This window comes from Aulonocara stuartgranti, assembly GCF_965226115.1.
Source record: "Aulonocara stuartgranti genome assembly, chromosome: 20".
NCBI lineage: Eukaryota > Metazoa > Chordata > Actinopteri > Cichliformes > Cichlidae > Aulonocara > Aulonocara stuartgranti.
This window is the reverse complement of record NC_138956.1, coordinates 7,335,001-7,359,022: the sequence shown is the minus strand read 5'-3', so window position 1 is coordinate 7,359,022 and position 24,022 is coordinate 7,335,001. Positions and strand designations below refer to the sequence as shown.

Here is a 24,022-nt window from a genome sequence, read left to right as displayed (position 1 = left end):
AAAGGACTACTAAATGCAGTAATTTCGTTGACAGTTTTTTAGGTAGAAGTAAAGACAAATTCAGCCTTTTTTTTTATTTATTTTTTTAAAATAAACTGTTCATTTGTTACGCTGCTATCAGTAGGCATGTCGCCATTATCATTTATTTCCGTACAATCGCGCTTTTGGTGACGAAAGTCTTTTGTCCGCAGAAGGGATCTGTAGCACGTCTCTCGCGAGACGCCGTAGTTCCGACAGCGCAGATCGTGGTTCAAATGATTGCTGTGTAAATAGCCAAACGTTGCATTTTGTTGTCTCAGAAAGCGGGTAAATCACGACAATGTCGATTCAAGCCTCAAACCCCAACAACCCGGTTGTGTTCTTCGACATTACCATTGGAGGGCAGGTGAGTAGCATCATAAAGACACTTTGAAGCTAACCGGGCAACGTTACCGCGTCACATCAGTGGCAACAATAAAGTTCATAGTCTGGTTAAACCCTGTTAAACGACCTTGTTGTAAAACATACACACCTGATGTACATTATATACAATAAGGGAGGCAAAACATTTATAATCCTTTTCATTATATACGGGTGAGTTTGTTGAACTAATGTTGACGCGGACAGAAAAAGCACGTTGACTTCAAATCGAAGATATCCCGATGTTGTTCAAAAGAATAACCCTCGCAACTAAATGCATATCAGTATGGTACGATAAATTTGTTATGTGACTGTTATTCCTCTATTGACACCGTGGAAAAAGCTGCATTTGGAAAAATGACTTTTTGAAAACTTTAATGTGTCTCTCACACGCACACATGTATAGACTTGGTGTGTATGTAAACTTGGGGATTATCCTGTAACAATGCTTCTTGGCCTATTTATTTTCACTTAAATGGTACCACATTTGTGATTTGAGAAGGAGAATTTTGTATGTGGGTTGTGCCCATTAAAATCTTTTCCAATGCCAAATATCTTATTTGCGTTTCACTTTTATTTAGTGTCATTTATCAGATTGGATGATTAAAATCTGAAGAATCAATACATCCTGGCAATTTAACAATTTATTCATTGAACAAACAGCAGCCTCAGTAGCATGTGGAAGACCCATACAGCCACACCAACCTGGCACCTCCACCTCATGGTGGTCACATACTGTTATGGTGACAGGTAAGGAAACGGTCTTCGTGTGGTCTTGTTGCCCTCAGACGCACACTTCGCCACCGTCTCTGTCATCCCCCATTATACGGATCTTGGCCTTCAACTTGGAGATGGTAGGGGGCTAGGGCTCACTCGGTATTGCTCACACTAAGTATTGCTTGTTTTGCAGAACGCCATCTTGAAGTTGCCATATCTAGAGCAGTCAAGCACAGCATGCTTGGAAAAGACAACATCTGATCACTGTTCTTGCTTATGGGTGCTTCTAATCATTTGCCCATGGCACCTGAGTGCCAGGACCTCCTTTACCTGAGAATCAAAACTAGAATCAATAGCAGAATAAGCTGTTTGGCATTGAAAAAGAAGACGTACTCTACCTGCTGCTCAACCCACAAAAGCATTTTCCTTATAGATGTGGCACCATTTAAGGGCAAATAAACAGGATTTCTGACAGTTTAAGATTTAGTGCCAAAAAAATCATTACAACAAAGAAGTAATTGACCAATCACAAATATTGTTTGTGCAAAGTTTATATATGTATGCGAGTGTGTGTATTGAAATACAAGTATTTATAAATTAATATGTATTTTACTTCTTTCTGCATCAAGTGTTATTGGCATTGCCATTCAAGCTTACATTATGTATTAATGTATTTTTAGACAGATTTATTTAATATATTTTTAGAGTTTTAAAAAGAAGTAAATAGTCCTGAAAGTCAATATTATTTTTAGCTTTTTTCTGTGGTGCTTTATGAGCCTGCCCCTTAATAACTAATAGGTGGAAATTTGATCCCATGAGCTCCTTTAAAGACACCGCCCCCAGTTGCATAATGAAGCAGGAACAATGTAAAAAGAAATTAGAGAAAAGATAAAAAGACAAAAGCTATTTAAAACAGAGAGACCAAGAATTATTTTCTATGTTTATCTTTAATTTTTCATTTTGATTAATGATGGTTCATTGTCTCAGACTCTCGCATTGATTAGTCATATTTTTTTTTCTTTTTTTAATGAAAGTGACAGAAGTTCCCTTTAACATTAAAAATGAACCGCTATTATCATAACTTGCCTTTGAAAGGATTAAAATAATATACAGACTCTAAGTACCATATTATGTTAACATGTTAGTTAAGTCCTCTTTTTTTAAATTCATTTTCCTGAATTTTCTAGTTGAAGATTGTTCCATATTTAGGTTTGCTTAAGACTTTGAGAGAAAAATATGTTAGCCTAAGAAAGGAGAATGTCAGTAGTGCTAGTAGCGACTGTTTTTACATAGAATGGTGGTGGTATGAAGTTTGAACTACGTGTACCAGCATATTGTAGTTTTTAGGACACATCTGTCATCTAAAATAATTACAACAAAAGAAAAAAGTCTTCATAAGACCCCTTTACTTATAATAAACAGCCTTATTATTATGATATGGTTAAGTAAAGAAAAGATGCATTTTAGTTACAGCCAATTACAAAATGCCACTGTGAGGTCAGTGTTGGTGTTGCAGTGCGTTCAGTTGTGTTATCTCAGCTTCGTCAGCAGATGGCGTCAGTGTCGGATTAAAAGCTTAGTTTTAAGTCAAGTTTAAGTTTATTCTCCAACTTGGAAATAACATATGATAGAAAAAAGATTACATCCATTGTAGCTGCTGATCATATTTAATGATGTTCATGAACATCCAGAAGAAACTTTGTACCTTTTTGATTTGTACAAAACAGTCAAGCAGCAGGAGTGGTAAGAGGGAAAAAGAAGGTATTGTAAAATAAAATTTTATGATGTTACCTGATTCTAACAGAAGAAGGAATAAATTAGAATCAATCATTCAGTCATAGCATCAGGTGTGTAACTTAGAGTAGAGTAGACATTTCCTGCAGCATTGACACAGGTGAAACTTTCTTAGTGGCTCATCACATCACGTTTCTTGTAGTGTAGACCAGGGGTGAATTGCCATTCATACTACACCAATTTACTAATAGATAAAGAAGAAAAAAATTTTTACAATTACAACAACTATTACGAAGGGGCTACGGTTACATAAAATAAAAAAGAAACAAAAAAAAATCCAAATACAAAAACCAAAAAAAGCCCCAATAAACCAAGAAGCACTCAGCGTGGAAACCGTCACCAAGGCAGCTCACACTCTGAGCAGTATTTACTTTTATTAGAATAGTATTGTATTTTGTGTAATATATTATTTATTTTTTTCTTCTTTTTTTTTTTAATTCTTAAAGTACTTGCTTTAAAACATAGTATAGTAAATATAATATAAACTTCTGGTAACCTATATCGCTTATGCTGGCAGTGCAAACAGTGGCTGTAAGATATTTTAAAACGGCCTTTAGCACTTTGACCTTCAGATGAATCTATTTACCTTAAAGATGATGTCAGAGGTCAAATGTGAGTTAGTTTTAACCTTTTTTGTTGTTTGTATATGTTTGCAATACACATTACAACTTTAACAGTCATAGTTTCTAAGTTATAAGTCTGTTTGGCAATTTTTGACCAATAAAACATTAAGCTGACCTTGAATAGCTTGATGGATATAAGTCAGATTTGAATAGATTGTTAATAGGACCTCATTCTAGACCCCTACAAAGTTTGCTATTCAAAGCTTTTTCAGTCAGTGTGTTTAAAGACAGAATGATGCTTACATATACAAACATTATCAAAAACCTAGACGGGGGTAAAAATGACATTTTCTTTGAATTAACATAAACTCTGTTTATAATTACAGGACAGTCTGACCAATGAGCTGCCAAAACCTTTCTGTAATGTTATACATTTCTTACACTTTAAGTCCAGCTGTGTTGACAGATTTCTTTTATTTACTACAGCAATATTTCTTTATCATATAGAAAAACTTGTCCCATGCATAGGGATTCGATGCACTTAGCATCAAAGTCTGCTGTATGTGGCCCACGTTATACAATGAGTTTGACTTTCCATCTAGGCTTATGATGTCTGTTACTTTCAGGTTTTTTCTTACACATTGTAAGTATTTCTCTTCTCTTTTGATGGGTTGAGCTCAGGAACCATCAGCTTGGGTTGCATTTCTGTGCTTATATGCCAGTAAATGTGCCATGAGCACAGATTTTCTGGTAAATTGGTGTGTGGCCCTAGAGTCTTGCTCTTTACCCAGAATAGCACACCCAGCAGTAAACTGTTGGTGCATTCCAGCCACAACAGGTTAACAGAGATGTATGCAGGTACTCCAAGGCCAAAAACCAAACAGGCCAGAGACACAGCAAGAAAAGGCATCCAGAATGTGGCAAAGCCCAGTATTAGACTGATCCAGAGAGGCGGTCGATGGTGGATTGTATGTGTCAGGTAACTCTTTTCATCACCTTTTGTCTCTGGGCAGAGGGTTGAAGTGAGTAGCAAGTTGTTCCCCACCTTCTCTTGTTCTTCCACTGCTTCACAGAACTTGTCAGCATCTCTTACCCACTGGGGAATATGTGAGCAAAATGGTAGCAGTGCTAAAAGGATTGCAGTGAAAATCCCAGCAATGAAGTTGATCACCAGTTTTGACTCCTGCACTTCACACACCAGAGCTTTCTTCATCCTTTTGCCGCAACTCATATCCATCAGTTTAGCATCAGCATGGCTAAAAGAGCACATAAAAGCTAGCAGCCACACGAGAAGTGTCAGGAGTATATTTCCGAGGGTTTTTAAGAAGGCTCTGCCGTTGCTAAGAGCTTTGTCTCTTAAAAGGTAGTCCATTAAACTCAGGCATATCATGGGCAGTGGTAATGCTGCATATGTTGCTGAGGCATTAGTCAAAATGAGGCAGGGTGTAAATGAGTGGACAGGACCCAGTAACCACACAGCTGCCATTAAAATGGTCATCAGCCAGTCAGCCAGTATGATGGACAGGCTGCACGCACTCATAAAGATGGTGTACCGTTTTTGACACCATAAATAAAAGATCACTGTTTCCAGGCCTGCTTTGGAAATTAAAAGTGAAACATACTTTCCAGTGTTGTCTGTGTGACTGGCAGACATGCCCTCCCATTCATGTATAATGGCCATCATTCTGAAAGTGTGGCTTGTGTCAAACAAAGATGGCAACTCTGGCAGCATTTGACTTGGACTGCAGTGTTCAGATGTTCCAGGAAATTCTGTGAAAGACAGCAGAAATTGTATAGACATGATGAAAGCTTATACGGGAGAAAAAAACCACAAAAGAGCTTTTAGCTGTGAGTGCAAGGTGAGAAACCACCTATTTTCTGACTCTTCTAGGGCTTTTGTTCTAGGGCTACAGCTATTGATTGTTGTAGTTATTGAGTATTCTATCAATTAATCAAGTCATCTGATAAGAAGTACTTATGCCTTTATTAATGAACAATAGTAAATATTCACAAGAGAAAAAAACACTACTTTGATTTGATTTAACAGAAACGGGGAGAAAATATAATAAAAGATAAATATAAAAATAAAATAACATGGTAGTTAACAAAAAAGGAAAAACATTTTTTTTTTCATGCCATTGTATTTTTACTTATTTATCACAACCTAAACCACACACTTGGTATTTGGTAGGGGGAGCTGTGATGTCTGCCTTTTACTAACCAGCAAGCATACTGTCTTAAGCCCATGTTGCCCCTAGATAGCACAACAGCAGAAATGATGACAATGCTGTCATAGTTTAACGCAAAGAGTTGCGGTCGTTAGCGAGACGGTGAGCTCACGTGGAATGAAAGAAAACATTGTTCTGCCTTGCAAAACAGCAGCGCTTGTTCCTGTAATCACCATTACACCTTTACTAGGAAAAAGCTGGTGGGACTCTTTTCTGAAACCACTCGATAAACAAGTTTCAACATGAATAAAAGCGAACTTCGCCACTCCCGTCTGCTGCTTTCTTCAGTTAAAATCTACAGTAGAGCTACAGAACATAAAATACGGAGATGAACTGTAAAGTTAGTTTGATATAATCTTTAAACCAGGAAGCTCGCTGAAGGCTTTTGGCCGCTGTTCTACATTATATGGCAGCAATACCTGCAACAACCAGTGTGAGTCTAAAGGGCGTGGAGTTGGATCATATTTATTTCACGGTTTTAGTAGGATTATTTTTCTGGATTATATTAATATAAATATGTAACACACTGAGCCACTGACCCAGTGCTGCTAGGTTGGACACTGAAATATTATTGTTAATTATTAACATCTATAGCATCAAAACTTCAGTTTTGTACAGGAGGAAGAGTTGCATTGAAGCACAGGGCACGCCTCAGTTCTGAGAATGTCGATAAACTTGTTTATCTTCATTGCAGTCATGCATATTCATTAGATCGCTGAAACATAGGTTAATGTGCACACATGCACAAAAACACAGACACACACCAAGTTTGAAAAGATGAATAAAAATACTTGAGAAAAAAATCCTGATTCATGCATGACAGGGTTAAATAACGATAATTACAATGAAACATGCCATGCATCTATAGTAATATTAAACAACCAGTGGGTGGCAAGGTATGGAGTGACATATCAGTATCCAATGTAGTAGTTTATGTGCAAGTATACCATCAACACTGACACAAACACAATAAAACAGCCTTTGAGTAGCTGTCCACTGTAGTGACCACTATGCATGAAAGGGTTAATTGAAGGAATAATAGATAGAATAATCAGTAGCTGCAATCTTTCCTGCTACAGATGATCTCCTGGTGTAGATGTTAATAATTAATTGTAAAACATATTAAAAAATATTGCCTTCAGGATATTTTATAATTGAGTTACTGAGTAAATTGTTGCAGATCTATTTTATTGAATACCTTTGCTCCTGCCCCTATTCAGATTATCGTTGTATTTCTAAACTTTGATCATTATATGAAGAGGGTATTTTAGAGGTCTGCTTTAAGACTCCACCAAAGGGAATACATATACATTGTATGAATCTCAAGTTCATTAAACTATAAAGATAATTTTCTCCTGCAAGTTATAAAATGTCTTTTCTTGTTTACATTCAATTTCATTTTAGAAAACGTTCTCCTGATAATTACAGTATGCACCGCACTTGTAAAGTCTGAACAGTTAAGGGGTCACAGTGGACTGGCAAAATGCATTCATGTAGTACTATAGATATGTATCATTATCAAATTTGGTGTAGTCGTAGCTTAAAAGCTGTGTTACCCTGCTTACAGGTCGCTAAGACTGAGATGATTACAAACCATACACCCTGAAAATAAATTGGGGTGTATCCGTTTGATGCACTGGTAAATTATTAATATTAAAATATTAGATTAAAAGAGGAAACGAGATACCAAGCAGTGTTAAAAATGAACAAATGCAAAAATTCTCAGTTTCTCTCACAGTACTTGATGTGCATCCCAGAAAAAATTGTAAGGGCCTCATTGATTAACATGACCAGTCTGCTTATCTTGTATGTACCTACATACCTAAGAAAGTGGGAAATCGCTAATGAAAATAAGCATCAGTTGTTATTTTGGTATGGTAAACTCCTTTTATTGTAATTTTAAGACATGCTAAAGTGTTGTATTCAAACTGACCAATCAGTTTGCCACCGCAGAATCACTTCTGCACAATACAGCACACACATAAACTTTATGTTCCTTTAGATTTAAATCATGTTCTGCCATTGAAGAATCCTGTGTTTGTCATGAGAACGAAATAATAAATGGCTCTGAATTTACCTTTTTATGCTGTGTTGTATTAGTCCCGTAAGCTTCAGCAGAGGTGGATAACTCTTGTTTAGTAATGTAAGTCCTGCTTCTGACCTGACTGTTATGAGCAGGTAGGCAACTCTTCATGATCCTGTTTCCCCATTGTTGATGCACACACCTGATGAGGCACACCTTCTATTTCTTTTTTCCAAGAACTCGGCTTGTTTTCCCTCCCACATGTATCATGGAAGTGACGACTTCCTGGTGCATCAATTTGCATGTCCTGCAGCCACGGCAACCAGTGAATGCTCACAATGTGTGTTTGAAACTACTCCCTTTAAATTATTTTGTTTGCCTACACCTCATGTATATCAAGTTACACTCGTTTCTTGGGACTCAAGATCCAGTGAATGGCCGGTTCACAGAAATGTCAACTCGTCTGTCTTCCTGGTGCATCATTTTGCATGTCCTGCAGCCACGACAACCAGTGAATGCTCACAATGTGTGTTTGAAACTACTCCCTTTAAATTATTTTGTTTGCCTACACCTCATGTATATCAAGTTACACTCGTTTCTTGGGACTCAAGATCCAGTGAATGGCCGGTTCACAGAAATGTCAACTCGTCTGTCTTTGACCACAATAGACTGGTGATTATTCCTGTTGCAAAGTTGATATGTGGACTATGTCAACACTGTAGCCTCGGGTTTGGCTTGATTAGTTTGCTGTGTGGTTTTATTCTCAGTTTTGGTATTGTTATTATTTTCTTTTACTCCTCCTGATCAGTTAATATAGGTGTGGTGAATTTGCTCGCTGTGGATTGGAAAATTTCAACATTGTTTGTTAGTTAAAGCCTTGGCCTTATGTCTAAGTCGGTGCACTTGAGACCTGGTTTTTCCAAGTAGCATAAATCCCTTGAAATGGAAATAATCTTGGAAAGTTGATACCCTAGTAATAGGATGACAACAAAAGTAGTCCACTGTTAAGAAAGAAAGTTAAAAGCTGTCTTACCTATTGTTGGGTACAAAACGTCAGGGGAAACCAGACTCCAACAAGGGAAAACCCTTACCAGATAAAATGTGCTGTGCTTGTTTGTTCTTTATCAACACAATTTCTGATTTCATTTCTTTGTCTGGAAACCTTAAGCATACTGTTTTATCTCTTTTATCTGGCAAGCACAGGACATCTAGAGGCCACTGTGGTTTGTCCACATGGAGTGGAGGACGAGTTGTGCAGTGATGTCATGAGGACAAACCGCTCCTTGTACTCCAAATGTTAGACTGTTCTCTCACACAGACTTGCACACATTGTTGTAACAGTGGGCCACTTACATGAATTCAACAGTATCAGAGAACTGGGCGGAGAGATGGCCACACTCATTTACATGTATATATGTAAATACAAGGCTAAGATAATTTATAGTCCAGTGACGTTTTGCATCAAGATTGTAGCATCTCATTATTTCTGTTGTCACACCTGCATGACATCAAAACTGAGACACAGCAGAGCTTGTGTTGTTTAAACAACAGTAGTTATGTTCAACTTCGCCGAATATGTAAAGTGTTCAGCGAAGTCGACACAAATTAAAAACCAGAAGTAGAAAGTGTAACTTCAGCTCCCTCTGAAAGGGTGTTAGTGAGTGTACATTATCATTTAGACAAGAATAACCTGTTTCTGTGTTCTGGTGCCAAATCTCCGCGAGGTATTTTCTTTTGTGTGGTTACCCTTTGGTTGGTTAACCAGTAGTTTTCTTTACTGCAGTGTTGATTTTGACATGAAATTTAGATGTAGTTTTGTATATTCTTTTGACTAAAACATTATTTAGTTTAAGTCATTAAATTAAACATCTAAATTCTTTGTTTTTGTCTGGCTTTTGTTGCCTAAATGTCATAAGATTTTAGTAGACTAATTATAAACTTGATTCAGTTGACTAAAATATTCAGTATAAAAGTTGAAATTTGTCCATGTGTCTGCTCTTCTTTTCCTCCCAAGCACTGACATTTTGTTGTGTATTCATGACAATTGGGACCACCCCATCAAACTTATTATCTTGTTTTTGTTTTTAAAAAAAAGTTTGCGAGAACTTTGATAATTCTGTTGATCAATTATTGTTAACTTTGCTTTACTGTTTGACAGGATGTTGGACGGATGAAGTTTGAGCTCTTTGCTGATGTGGTTCCAAAGACAGCTGAGAACTTCCGGTAGAGAACAAGTCACACAATCACAGACTGCTCACAGCCTTATATGATATAATCTTCTTTGTTGTTGTTTGATATACAGTATGTGTTAACAGAAATCAAACTTTAACAGTTTCATAATCTCTTACAGGCAGTTCTGTACTGGAGAGTTCAGGTAAGGCAATGTGTGGTGGATGCATATTTGCAAATACCACATCACCAATCTGTACAGTTATTGACATAACATTTACATGCTCTTCTTGAAAGCACTTGTTAGCAGGGCCGCAGTTATTGATTATTTTAGTGATCAAGTACTCCATCAATTATCGAGTAATCACATAAGAAATACTATTGTCTTAATAATGAGCATAATATTCTTAAGAGAAAAGCAAAGGTTTTGCGAACTGAACCGCTCATTCGTTTGCCTTGATGCATGCTCAATCATCCGTTTAAGTAAATCCCAAAAAGCTGATTCTGTTCATCTAGACGTAACTTTTTCAGTGGGAGAAATGTTTCGTCACTCATTCAAGTGACTTCTTCAGTCTAAGCTGACTGCAGGTTTCCCCAACCATATAAACAGTACCTTTGCACAATGACTGAAACTAGCCCACTGAATGAACAATGGGCTATGAGGTCAGTTTCTTGATCATTAATATGCAAATTGAGAAACGCTTCTCCCACTGACATTGCTACATCAAGATGAACAGAATTAACTCTTTGGGGTGCTCATTGGTTTGCATTTTACAAATTCCACTGTATTTTCGGGCTGAAATGTGTGCCTGCGTGGTAAGTGTACTAGAGAAGGAGTAAGTATCTGGTGACTGAAGGAAGAAAAAAGCGCATATCAACATTATCAGAACTGAGGTGTGTCCTGTGCTTTGATGCAGTGTTTCCTGCTGCAGAAAACTTTGGGTTACTTGCATAACCCCAGTTCCCAGAATAGCATGGGTGAGATGTCTCACAATGGGATGTGCCTCCCTGAGATGAGCATTTATCTCATTCCACTAATCTTGATTGGCTGGTGATTGTAACTAGGGGTGGGCGATATAAACGATATACGATAGAAACGATATAAATTTGGCCAACGATAGAGATTTTGACTATACGCTCTACCGCAATAGCGCATGTTGATGATGTCATCCAGCTGCGCCTGTTTTGGTCGTTTTGCTGACTTACCTGCTATGCGGGTTGTCCCGGTGGAACTGCTGTCTGAGTTGTGGCTTACCAGCCCTTGTTTTGGGATCTTGAACTGAGTGGGAAGCTGGGTGACTGCCTGAGCAAAGGTCTGTCATAAGATAAGATAAGATAAGATAAGATAAGATAACCTTTATTAGTCCCACACGTGGGAAATTTGTTTTGTCACAGCAGGAAGTGGACAGTGCAAAAGTTATGAGGCAAAAATTAGAATACAATAAGAATAAATACAGTACACAACTGTACAGAATAGAATAAAATAAAATACTATATACAGTAGAATAAAATAAAATAAATATACAATAAGATAAAAATAGAATACAAATACAAATACTATATACAACTGAGTAAAAATACAACGATGACAGAAAGGATTATTGCACTTAGTATTATTGCATATGTATGGATGTGTGTGCTTGATCAGTTAAAGTCTTTATTATGGAGTCTGACAGCAGTGGGGAGGAAAGACCTGCGAAATCTCTCCGTCCCACACCGTGGGTGTCGCAGTCTCCCACTGAAGGAGCTGCTCAGTGCTGTCACAGTCTGCTGCATGGGGTGGGAGATGTTGTCCATCAGGGATGACAGCTTAGCCGCCGTTCTCCTGTCACTCACCACCTCCACTGGGTCCAGAGGGCATCCTAGAACAGAGCTGGCCCTTCGGATCACCCTGTTCAGTCTCTTCCTGTCCCCAGCAGAGATGCTGCCGCCCCAGCAGACCACGCCATAAAAGATAGCAGAAGCCACAACAGAGTCATAGAATTTCTTCAGGAGTGGGCCCTCCACTCCAAACGACCTGAGTCTCCGCAGCAGGTACAACCTGCTCTGCCCTTTCCTGTAGAGGGCGTCTGAGTTATGAGTCCAGTCCAGTCTATTGTTCAGATGAACACCAAGGTACCTGTAGCTGTCCACAGCCTCAATGTCCATACCTTGGATGTTCAGTGGTTGCAGTGGAGAATGCTTGTGCCTGCGGAAGTCTACCACCAGTTCCTTGGTTTTACTGGCGTTGATCTGGAGGTAGTTCAGCTGGCACCAGTCCACAAAGTCTTGGGTCAGACCTCTGTACTCCTTGTCGTCCCCATCAGTGATGAGGCCGACTATTGCAGAGTCATCAGAGAACTTCTGCAGGAAGCACTGGGTGGAATTGTGGGAGAAGTCTGCAGTGTAGATGGTGAAGAGGAACGGAGCCAGAACCGTTCCCTGTGGGGCCCCCGTACTGCAGACGACCCTGTCCGACACACAGCCCTGAGTCCTCACATACTGTGGTCGGTCGGTGAGGTAGTCCAGGATCCAGGTAGTGAGGTGATGGTTCACTCCAGAGTTCACCAGCTTGTCCTTTAGAACCGAGGGAAGAATGGTGTTGAAGGCACTGGAGAAATCAAAGAACATGATTCTCACAGTGCTTCCAGCGGTCTCCAGGTGAGCGAGGGAACGATGTAGGAGGTGAATGACGGCATCATCCGCTCCAATGCCAGGCTGGTAGGCAAACTGAAGTGGGTCCAGTGATGAGCTTATTAGGCGCCGAAGCTGAGCCAGGACCAACCGCTCCAGGGTCTTCATCAGGTGGGATGTCAGAGCCACCGGCCTGTAGCTGTTGAGGTCCTTGGGGCGTGAAGTCTTTGGCACTGGTACAACACAGGAGGTTTTCCAGAGCTGTGGGACTCTTCCCAACCTCAGGCTCAGGTTGAAGAGGTGCTCCATCACCCCACACAGTTGGTCCGCGCAGGACCTGACGACCCTCGAGCTGATGCCATCTGGACCCGCTGCCTTCTTGCCATTAATCCTCCTCAGTTCCCTCCTAACCTGGGTGGTTGAGAGAGACAGGCTGGAGCCTTGTGTTGAGTGTGTATTGGATGCTGTTGTTGGGGGTGGGGGGGAGTGAGCAGGGTGAATAGAGGAGGTGTGAAGTGTCTGAGGTGGAACAGCAGCAGTGGGGGTGGGTGAGTCTGCAGCCGATGTTGCAGACTGCCTCATGGCTGAGTCAAATCTGTTGAAGAAATGATTCAGTTCATTTGCCCATCTCACATCCCTCATGGGGTCGGAGGTGGTGTCGGCTCAGTTTTCTGGGAAGATGGAGATTGAGACCTCATCCTCCTGCTTCCCCGTCTCACATCTATGCCTTATGGAACCCAGAACAGTCCTGAAATGTGGCTTGGATTGTGCAGCGTTGTATGCAAAGATAAATGTCTGTGATCACAGTGATCTCTTCCCACACATTAGTCAGTCCTAGTCGCATTGGCCTCACATAGACCTCTGCTTGGTAAGCAGCTAACATGGAGGTAATTTTCAGTGCTCTTACCGCTAAAGCCGCCACTTTGTAGGCCCTTTCATTCACAATGAAAATGTGGAACTCCTGGAGGAGCCCGTAGCCAGCCGTGGATGGAGGTGGGCTCCGACTTATCATAGGAAGTGAAAGTAAGCCATGCTTCTCTGTGCCCTCAAAATCCAGGGAAGAAGCCCCATGTTACATGAGTAACTGCTTTGCTGCCCTGGTGGCCTGGGGCAATTTCTTCCCTTCATAATGTGATCTGGTGGTCTGAGACCTGGTGTGTGTGTCCGTAATTGAAAATTTGTTGCCACAAACGAAGAGTAGAGCCCTAGTTTCTCTGCTTCCTCTGGTGTGAGGGGGAAAAAAGTGCATATCTTTGATTGCTGGGATGTTTACAACAAAGGCAATCAGTTAGCTGGTGTGCTAAACTGTACAAAAAAAAACCCCCGCCTTACTGAAAAGTAAGTGGTATGATGCTCGATCAGTGATGAAGTCTCGGGTTCAGGATAGACAACCATAAGGTAGCTAGCGGCCGGTGAGGAAAAGTTAGGAAATCACTCCTGTCTATGGACAGTTAAGATAGCTAGCCTAATGAGGGGTTGAGATATGTTAGCTTTGTACTTTGGGTTGCTGTTCTGTTGAAACAGGTTATCATCAAGGATGACTCTGTACAATGCTGCATTCGTCTTTCCTTCAAACCTGATTAGTCTCCTGGTTTGCCATAACAGTTTTGAGTGTTATGACAAAGGCTGCGAATACTTTTGTTTTGTTTTTTAAATGAATTTCCAAGAATAATATTTGAAATAGGGCTGTATCATAAGAAAATGTGGAACAAGAGAAAGTGCTGTGAATACTTTCCAGATGTACTATATTTCATGCTGGCCCATTTACTGTGAAAATCTGAATCACAAACATAGACAAATCTACTTCGTTTCAAGGAGACAGTTGACACAGTTTGTACATTAAAGTATTTTACTGCTTACTTCATTTTCTTTTCTCACTGACTCCTGTCTTTTTAGGAAAGATGGCGTTCCTATTGGCTACAAAGGTTGCACATTCCACAGGTACTCACATGGCAGCTTGACTTCTGTAGCTTACATTAAACTCTGGTGTTTGACTTATGAAGTGTGTACACTACAGCAGCAAAGCTGAGATGATATTCTGCGCTATAGTTACAGAAGAAATGTACCGTGTTAACGAAGGGTCTATGATGACAAGACTAGCACATCTGTTATGTGATTCATAGTGTCATTTAGAAAACTTTTGCAATGCTACACTGCCTCTTCGAAAATGGAAAAGAGCATACATTTGTGTCTGTGAAGGTTCTCAGTCATCCAGGTCATCGTAGTCAAAGGAGCTTGCAGAGAACAGCAACACGCTCAGACAAAAACTGGTTCACCCGAAAGACAAAACGCCAAAACACAAACTTAACAATGTGGTGTATGCTGTACAGTGCAGCGAGGAATGCTCAGACCTCTACATTGGAGAGACCAAACAGCCACTTCACAAGCGCATGGCACAACACAGAAGAGCCACCTCCACAGGACAAGACTCAGCAGTCCATCTGCATCTTAAGGATAAAGGTCACTCTTTCGAGGATGCCAATGTTCACATTTTGGACAGAGAGGACAGATGGTTTGAAAGAGGAGTGAAAGAAGCCATCTATGTCCACTGTGAGCGACCATCTTTGAACAGAGGCGGGGGTTTACGACACCAACTCTCTGCCATCTATAATCCAGTTTTGAGATCCCTTCCCAGACACCTTAACGCCCACTCACATCCTGGGCCATCTGACCTCAGGAATTCGCATGATAAGGTGGGGCCAGGTTTCACAATGAACACACCCGAAACTCTGGCTGATTGGGACCCACACCCAGTTTCACACCTTGGCTCAGGCGATTAGAGGATCATCAGGGGGTCCTTTTGTCCCTCTGTGGGGGGACACTCCCACTAGGTTTATATCTGGGACTCTCCACCATTTGACCTTAGAACTGAAGAAGCTTCTCGGATGAGAGGTGAAACGTCTTCAAGCAACTTAAAGAAGTCCAGACGCTTTTCTTTGCAAGCTCCTTTGACAGCATACATTTGTAATCTGCTGTCTATTACAGTTAGACTGTAATACTTTTCATATATTTGTTAACTTTTGTGAGGTTTTCTTTAGCAGAATTGATATTTTCTTTTTCCATTGGTCATTGGCAGGGTGATCAAAGACTTCATGATACAGGGAGGAGACTTTGTAAATGTAAGTACATGGAAGACTGGATTGACAACACAAATATCCATAGTTTAATGGTTGTCTTTTGACTGTGTCTGGAAGATTTGCACAAACGCTTTGTGAATTTGAGAATTTGTTGATTAAATCTTGCCATGGTAACTATTGACTTGAACTGAGCAGATTTATACCACATTGGTGTTTCCCCCTCTGGTGGTTATGCAGCATATTACAACACATTTAAAATTTCCTAATCTATTGCTCTCTTTATGAGCCCCTACTTACTACTGTATGTACTATTAATCTTTTGTGCAGGGTGATGGAACAGGTATCTGCAGCATCTATAGAGGTCCATTTGCAGATGAAAACTTCAGAATAAAGCATTCTGCTGCCGGTCTTCTTTCAATGGTACGTGTTTTGATAAATCTACTTACATTTTATCTTGCAGTATAGTGATTGAAAATGTTACCAGTTGATTGGGTTAAACTCCTACTGGATGGCTTAATCTCCACGGATACACTTCAGGTAAATCACCCTAACCAAAATGTGTCTGTTTTAATATTGTATCATATTACAGGCAAACAGTGGTCCAGGAACAAATGGATGTCAGTTTTTCATTACCTGCACTAAATGTGACTGGCTAGATGGGAAACATGTTGTGTTTGGTGAGTAAATCAACAGTATTGCATTTTTTTACTGTATTGTCTGTGTCAGAGTTGAATTGTCTTACTTGTAATTATTACAGGAAAACTGGTTGATGGCTTGCTGGTCATGAGAAAAATTGAGGTAAGAACTTATCTTCCCTATAAATCTACCATATTTGTTTAAACGGACAGATTTGTATTTGTGGTTCTTTTGGTAGGAGTAAATTGACAGAGACATTGTACACTAAGCTAAAAAACTTCAAAGGGGGAGAATAGCCATGAAAAAAATTTAAGCTAAAATGTAGTATTACCATTTAAATTTAAGAAATTCTCACAATTCTTCCGCTCTCTTTCTGCACGTTCCTGTCTGTTTTCTGTTGTGCTATCTAATAGAGCCAAAATGCTCAAATAATAATAGTAAAATGAATAAATTCTTACATAAAATTAATTTTGAAATGCCTTTCTTTGGGAAATAAATGAACACAACCCAATAAAATGTTGACTTTTGTAAACACTCATCACTTTACATCTGTGATGTTTAAGGCTTCAAGACCTTTTTTTAAAGCAGGTATCCAGCCTAATACTAACACCTACAGTTTAATCTTTTATAACGTAATGTTTATGTAACAAATAATTAAACCTGTAACTCGTACAAGTCCATATAAATCACCGTAGTTGGATGTAGTGCTTAGATTACAGCTTTAGAGTGGCATTTTTGTTCTAAACGTGTGTCACTTTCTTCCTACAGAATGTCCCAACAGGGCCCAACAACAAGCCTAAACTCCCCATCGTCATTGCACAGTGTGGAGAGATGTGAGCCGACACGTGCTAAACACCATGCCAACATTACACAGCCTCTGTATACTTTTAATGTCTTAATTGTGACTTGTTACTCTTCAGAAAACATTAACACACTGATTCCTACAATGACCAGTAGTGGACATTGATGTATTTATTTGGTTTCAGACTGCATTTGTTTTAAATTCATTGCTTCATTGCTGTTGTTCTGTCAAGTCCAAATTAAGACTGTTTGTGTACCTTTTTTCTTTTTTTAATTGAACAAAGAATTGGATGGTGGTCATACTTTGTGTTATTTCCAATCAATAAATTTCTGTACATTTTTATAAATGCTGCAGATTTTTTTTTATATCAAATTATTCAAAAGGATTTCATTAAGTGTCAAAGGGTGTCAAATGTTGCAATACTGACCATTGGATATAGTCTAGAACAGGGGTCACTAACAGGCGGACCGGGGTCCGAGTCCGGACCCAGTCGCCATCCTATATGGACCCGGACATATAGTTAACAAAATATTAAATTATATTTAATTTTGACGGGGCGATTCAATTTTAAGCAGTAACCTTACATTGTATTAGACCAGGGAACATGCTGTATTAGACCAGGGAACATACTAACCAATTGTGTGCGAGTTACGCCACCCACGTGACACTACTTAGCCAATCACATCTGCGCATTCAAGGCGATCGCAACGCTGAGTGCAGACACAGACAGAGGAAAGACATGGTGAGAGGTGAATGACAAGCGAGACGATTAACGATACAGTGAGACAAGACGTGAGCGGGAGTCACAAGAGGTAAAACAACTATGGCGCTTTCAAAAAAGAGAAAAGTAGACACCGAAAATAGAACTTTCAAGACTGAATGGACTGACGCATATATGTTCATTCTTCCGGCCGCAAGCAGCAAACCAGTGTGTCTCATATGTTCAGAAACCGTGGCACTGATTAAAAGTGGCAATGTCAAACGCCACTATGAGACAAAGCACAAAGCTTTTGAACAATCATACCCACCCAAGTCTGAACTCAGGTCCCAGAAAATTAGCAGTCTCAGAGCCCAATATGATCAGTCCACAAGGATCTTAACCAGTTCTTTCACCGCCCAACAACGTGCTCATGAATGTTCCCTCAGAGTTGCTTGGATTTTAGGTCAACACAAAAAGCCCTTTGCAGGTGTTGTCAAAGAGTGCATGAGTGCAGTAGCAGAAACATTACTTGAGGGTAAACAAAAAGAAGAGCTTCATGACAAAATAAAGCAAATACCTATGTCAGCATCAACAGCCACAAAGAGAAGTGAATTATTAGCTCAGGATGTGCTATCCCAGCTGGAAGAAGCTATTCATAAGACACCATGTGTAGGCTTGGCTGTAGATGAGTCCACTGATGTGTCTGACAATGCTCAGCTGTTAGTTTATGTAAGGTTCTTCAACAATGATAAGAAAGAGTTCTGTGAAGACCTGCTAGGTGTAACTTCCCTTCACAGCACTACAAGAGGAGAGGATATTTACCTGGCCATTAAGGAAATGTTAACAAAGCGAGGAATAGAGCCAAACCAAGTGGTTTCAATAACCACAGATGGAGCCCCTGCTATGATGGGGAGAGAGAAAGGAGCTGTAGCAAGAATGAAAGAGGACAATCCCGAGCTAATCTCTTATCATTGCATTATTCATCAGTCAGTGTTATGCTCCACCCTGTCAGACGAGTATGCTGAGGTGATGAAAACAATGATGAAAATGATTAATTTTCTCAGGGCATCTTCTTCTTGTCAGCATCGCATGCTCAGGGAATTTCTCAGAGAAGTTGATGCACACGCTGATGATCTTCTGCTTCACAACAATGTGAGATGCCTTAGCAAAGGCAGGGCATTGGAGCGATTTTGGTCCATCAGAAGTGAAGTAGCAGCTTTCTTGGAAGAGCTGGAAAGTCAAAAAGCAACAAACTTTTCTCTCTTTTTAAATGATGGGAAAAACATGGATATTGTGGCCTTTTTGGTTGATATCACTTCACACCTGAATGAACTGAATTTGAAGCTGCAGGGCAAGGACAATTCAATTTGTGAACTGATGACAGCTGTCCACTGCTTTCAGAGGAAACTTGAAGTGTTCAAAGAAGACCTGCAAGGAGACTATGCACACTTCCCAACAGTGAAGGAACAGGCTCAGGGACAGAGAGATGTGTCCTCTTTTGTTGACTTTGTTGATAAGCTGATTGAAAACTTCAGCAAACGTTTTGATAGCTTCAGCTTTGGACAGCAGCTCACCATGTTCATAAAGAACCCATTTGCCATCACTGATGTCAGAGGGTTCTCAAAGGAAGTCACACAGCACTTCAAGTGGGCAAATGCTGGGCCTCTTCAAATGCAACTAATTGATCTCCAAGCAGATGTGGCCCTGAAAGAGCAGTTTGGAAGAACTGAACCTGCCACTTTCTGGCCCCAATTGGTCTCTGAGACAGCTTTCCCAAATCTGAGGAAAGTAGCCCTGTACATCTTGACCATGTTTGGCTCCACATACAGCTGTGAGGCAGCTTTCTCCACAATGAACATAATAAAAACTAAATATCGTTCCAGGATCACCAATGAGCACCTACACATGTGTATGAGAATGGCCCTGACACCATTCCAGCCCAGATTTAAAATCCTAGTAGAGCGAACTAAAGCTCAGTTCTCTCACTGAACAACAGAAAGTTGGGACGTGGAATATAAGGGGGAAAGAAAGAGAAACTGTAAAATTGTTAAAATGTTTTGATGTTATCTGTTGAAAATGTATTGAGACTGTTTAGTCGAGATGTAAAATGTAAAGAAAAAGGGAAACTTTTTTTTTCTGAAATTAAGCACTTTGTTTTAAGATGCACAATTTAGCCATTTTATTTATTTTCTCTAATTCATTTTAAACAGCAGCCCTATTTCTAATGTAGGCCTACTGTGTGTTTCAGTGTTAACAATAAATTTTGTTGAAATGTTTTAAGTTGTATTTTCATTGATTTGACAGTCTATTGTTCATACGTTCAGATATAAATTTAAAAAAAAAAAAAAAAAAAGGTTGCTTCTCTATCACAATCATAACGTAAGTTAGACATTATGATGTCCCGGACCTCTGCTTGAGAAGATTTTCTCCAACTGGACCTCCTCAAATTTTAGTTTAATACCCCTGCTCTAAACGCTATTCCGTTTATTTCAATCATTAATGCTTAAACATGCAAATCATGCTTTAAACGTCTCACTGGTTCTCTAAAAAAGTCTGGGAACTTTTGGGTCATTACAAGCTTAAGTTTTACCATACCTAAATTATTAAACACACAAATAAAGTCATAGAATATTCATAAAACCATTGTTTGATGTTAAAACTCATCTTCCCCCTTTTTGACACACTCCCATGTGTCAATTCACCTGGAGCTAGAAATTAAAAGAAAAGGTTAGTGACATCATATCTCAGAAAGTATCAGAAATTCTCCTCTCGAGTATCGTTGCCCCAGTCTTGTCATCCTGTGTTAGGAAATGAAATCAGTGTAGTTATTATGTTAAATCTGTTAAACTCCTGGCTCCGCCCAGAGCCTGCATCTGCACAATTGCCTAGAAACAAAACCTGTATTAATATGAACTTCACATTTGAAACGTCGTTTTTTTTTTCGCCACTGTTTTTCCCTCACTGACCACAGCAGGGGAACCTATGTCTTGATTCAGCCATGAATCCAGCTCACCTGATTCATCACTGAGCCCAACCGTCACTGGCATCTGATAGTGCTGCACTGCATGTTTTTCCCTTGATGTCACTATTTTCAATGTGTTAAGGAGTGAATAGTGAACTTCTTTTAATGGTGTGTTTAATTAATTTGATTTAATAACTTGTGACCTTTGAGTCCCTTCCTTGCAAGAATTATGGCCAATGACGGAAATGTATGTATTACATTTAAGATTGGAAAACAATGTCAATGCCACAAACGTGAGTTGTCATATACATCTGTGAGTTAATCTGCACAACCGTGTGCACATGTGCTCTGTGCATGTACACACACAAAGAATTGACCTTCGTTCCTTAAATTTGTAGCATTGCCTCTGTGCTGCCTGATGGTGCTCAGTGGCTTTTGCTTCTTGCTTTTAAATCAGATGTCACTCTCAACATAAACACAAGCTACAGCAGCCAAGCAGTCTTAGCTGAGGAAACAAAGATACATTTCCTCATTTAATGTAAAATATTGTGGTGATGTTATGTTATATTAGGCAGGCAGCTGCCCAAATAACACTGTGACAATCAAAAGTACAGGGAGTGCAGAATTATTAGGCAAATGAGTATTTTGTCCACATCATCCTCTTCATGCATGTTGTCTTACTCCAAGCTGTATAGGCTCGAAAGCCTACTACCAATTAAGCATATTAGGTGATGTGCATCTCTGTAATGAGAAGGGGTGTGGTCTAATGACATCAACACCCTATATCAGGTGTGCATAATTATTAGGCAACGTCCTTTCCTTTGGCAAAATGGGTCAAAAGAAGGACTTGACAGGCTGAAAGTGGCATTGGTTTTGGTGCCATAAATAGTCAAAAATAGTGAGATATCTTGCAGAGGGATGCAGCAGTCTCAAAATTGCAAAGCTTCTGAAGCGTGATCATCGAACAATCAAGCGTTTCATTCAAAATAATCAACAGGGTCGCAAGAAGCGCGTGGAAAAACCAAGGCACAAAATAACTGCCCATGAACTGAGAAAAGTCAAGCGTGCAGCTGCCAAGATGCCACTTGCCACCAGTTTGGCCATATTTCAGAGCTGCAACATCACTGGAGTGCCCAAAAGCACAAGGTGTGCAATACTCAGAGACATGGCCAAGGTAAGAAAGGCTGAAAGACGACCACCACTGAACAAGACACACAAGCTGAAACGTCAAGACTGGGCCAAGAAATATCTCAAGACTGGTTTTTCTAAGGTTTTATGGACTGATGAAATGAGAGTGAGTCTTGATGGGCCAGATGGATGGGCCCGTGGCTGGATTGGTAAAGGGCAGAGAGCTCCAGTCTGACTCAGACACCAGCAAGGTGGAGGTGGAGTACTGGTTTGGGCTGGTATCATCAAAGATGAGCTTGTGGGGCCTTTTCGGGTTGAGGATGGAGTCAAGCTCAACTCCCAGTCCTACTGCCAGTTCCTGGAAGACACCTTCTTCAAGCAGTGGTACAGGAAGAAGTCTGCATCCTTCAAGAAAAACATGATTTTCATGCAGGACAATGCTCCATCACACGCGTCCAAGTACTCCACAGCGTGGCTGGCAAGAAAGGGTATAAAAGAAGAAAAACTAATGACATGGCCACCTTGTTCACCTGATCTGAGCCCCATTGAGAACCTGTGGTCCATCATCAAATGTGAGATTTACAAGGAGGGAAAACAGTACACCTCTCTGAACAGTGTCTGGGAGGCTGTGGTTGCTGCTGCACGCAATGTTGATGGTGAACAGATCCAAACACTGACAGAATCCATGGATGGCAGGCTTTTGAGTGTCCTTGCAAAGAAAGGTGGCTATATTGGTCGCTGATTTGTTTTTGTTTTGTTTTTGAATGTCAGAAATGTATATTTGTGAATGTGGAGATGTTATATTGGTTTCACTGGTAAAAATAAATAATTGAAATGGGTATATATTTGTTTTTTGTTAAGTTGCCTAATAATTATGCACAGTAATAGTCACCTGCACACACAGATATCCCCCTAAAATAGCTAAAAGTAAAAACAAACTAAAAACTACTTCCAAAAACATTCAGCTTTGATATTAATGAGTTTTTTGGGTTCATTGAGAACATGGTTGTTGTTCAATAATAACATTATTCCTCAAAAATACAACTTGCCTAATAATTCTGCACTCCCTGTATATCTATTTTGAACGCCTCAGCTGGAAAAAATTCAAAATGGTTTATAAAGTTGGCCACAGGTCTGTATGTAAATGGCAGTTAAAACATTGCTTCATATTTGGATATGTATGATGTTAGTTTCTAAAATACTAAAAAATGTGTTTATTAACAAAGTAAACTAAAAATAGACATTATTAAATTTTATACTTTTAACTACTGAATTGAACATAATATGAAATAATGTGTTTCCACTGTGGGAATGATGGATCCAATGACAAATAACTTTCAGATTAGTAAAGCTATATTTTTAATTTTTCTAGTTTTCCATTTCTATTTAGATGATTTATATTTATATTTAAAATGAACAGGATCATAACAAAATAACACCACTGCAAGTGTAACAAAAATATGTTGAAATCAAATGGTATGTTATTTGAAATCAATATGAAACAATGACACATGCATTTTATCCAATTTTTTTATTTATTTAATTTTTCCCAATTGTCCAAATTAGTCTGTGATTTGTCTTATTGTCCAACAAATCATATTTATATACAAATATATGTGACTCTCAAATATGATTTAAATGGATCATTCCTCACTTGATGACGAATTATCCATTTAAATATTTGCAGAGTCCTAAACTTGATGCCAGTGAACTTATCAGCGGTTGGTTTTTAAAAAAAAAAGCCCAAAAAATCCCCTATGAGCAAGCACTTGGCGACGGTGGGGAGGAAAAACTCCCTTTTAAAGGGGAGAAACCTCCGACAGAACCAGGCTCAGGAAGGGGTGGCCATCTGTCGCTGCCGAGTGGGCTTAAAATGTTCACTGTCCATCCTCCTTCTGACAGGAGCTTCCTACAGACCAGGTATGAAGGATGCCTGAGTGGACATACAAAACTCACAAGTTCCTGGCTCTCACGGCTCCTATGCAGAGGGTTAGTCAAAGACGGAGGGGCATGGCGAGGGGCGTCGGGGGACGGGGGACTGTGCCTCACTGCCCTCCCCTTCTCCAAGAAACCCGTCTTCAACCGAGTCGAGAGAGCCGGGAACTTGTGAGGTGTGCATGTCCTGGTGAGCCTCCACCTTTTATAGGTGGGTACAGCCTCGACTGTACAGAGACAGACCAGACCAGCTGCACCACACAGACACTTCAAACC

General features: G+C 39.8%; 2 protein-coding genes across 2 annotated transcripts; one reads left to right on the top strand and one right to left on the bottom strand.

Annotated features, from left to right (window-relative positions):
* Window positions 1-180: 180 nt before the first annotated feature.
* On the top strand, window positions 181-17,367 carry ppih (peptidylprolyl isomerase H (cyclophilin H)). The gene is made up of 9 exons (XM_082518719.1): window positions 181-385; window positions 9,883-9,947; window positions 10,075-10,098; window positions 14,403-14,447; window positions 15,583-15,625; window positions 15,911-16,003; window positions 16,173-16,260; window positions 16,341-16,381; window positions 16,988-17,367. The coding sequence occupies exons 1-9, from the start codon at window positions 320-322 to the stop codon at window positions 17,054-17,056; spliced, it is 534 nt and encodes a 177-aa protein (XP_082374845.1). The 5' UTR covers window positions 181-319; the 3' UTR covers window positions 17,057-17,367.
* Window positions 2,769-8,035, bottom strand: LOC309696906 (uncharacterized protein). Its single transcript, XM_082518427.1, has 2 exons — window positions 7,779-8,035; window positions 2,769-5,243 (listed from the first exon to the last, which is right to left on the bottom strand). The coding sequence occupies exon 2, from the start codon at window positions 5,203-5,205 to the stop codon at window positions 4,108-4,110; it is 1,098 nt and encodes a 365-aa protein (XP_082374553.1). The 5' UTR covers window positions 5,206-5,243; window positions 7,779-8,035; the 3' UTR covers window positions 2,769-4,107.
* Window positions 17,368-24,022: the final 6,655 nt, after the last annotated feature.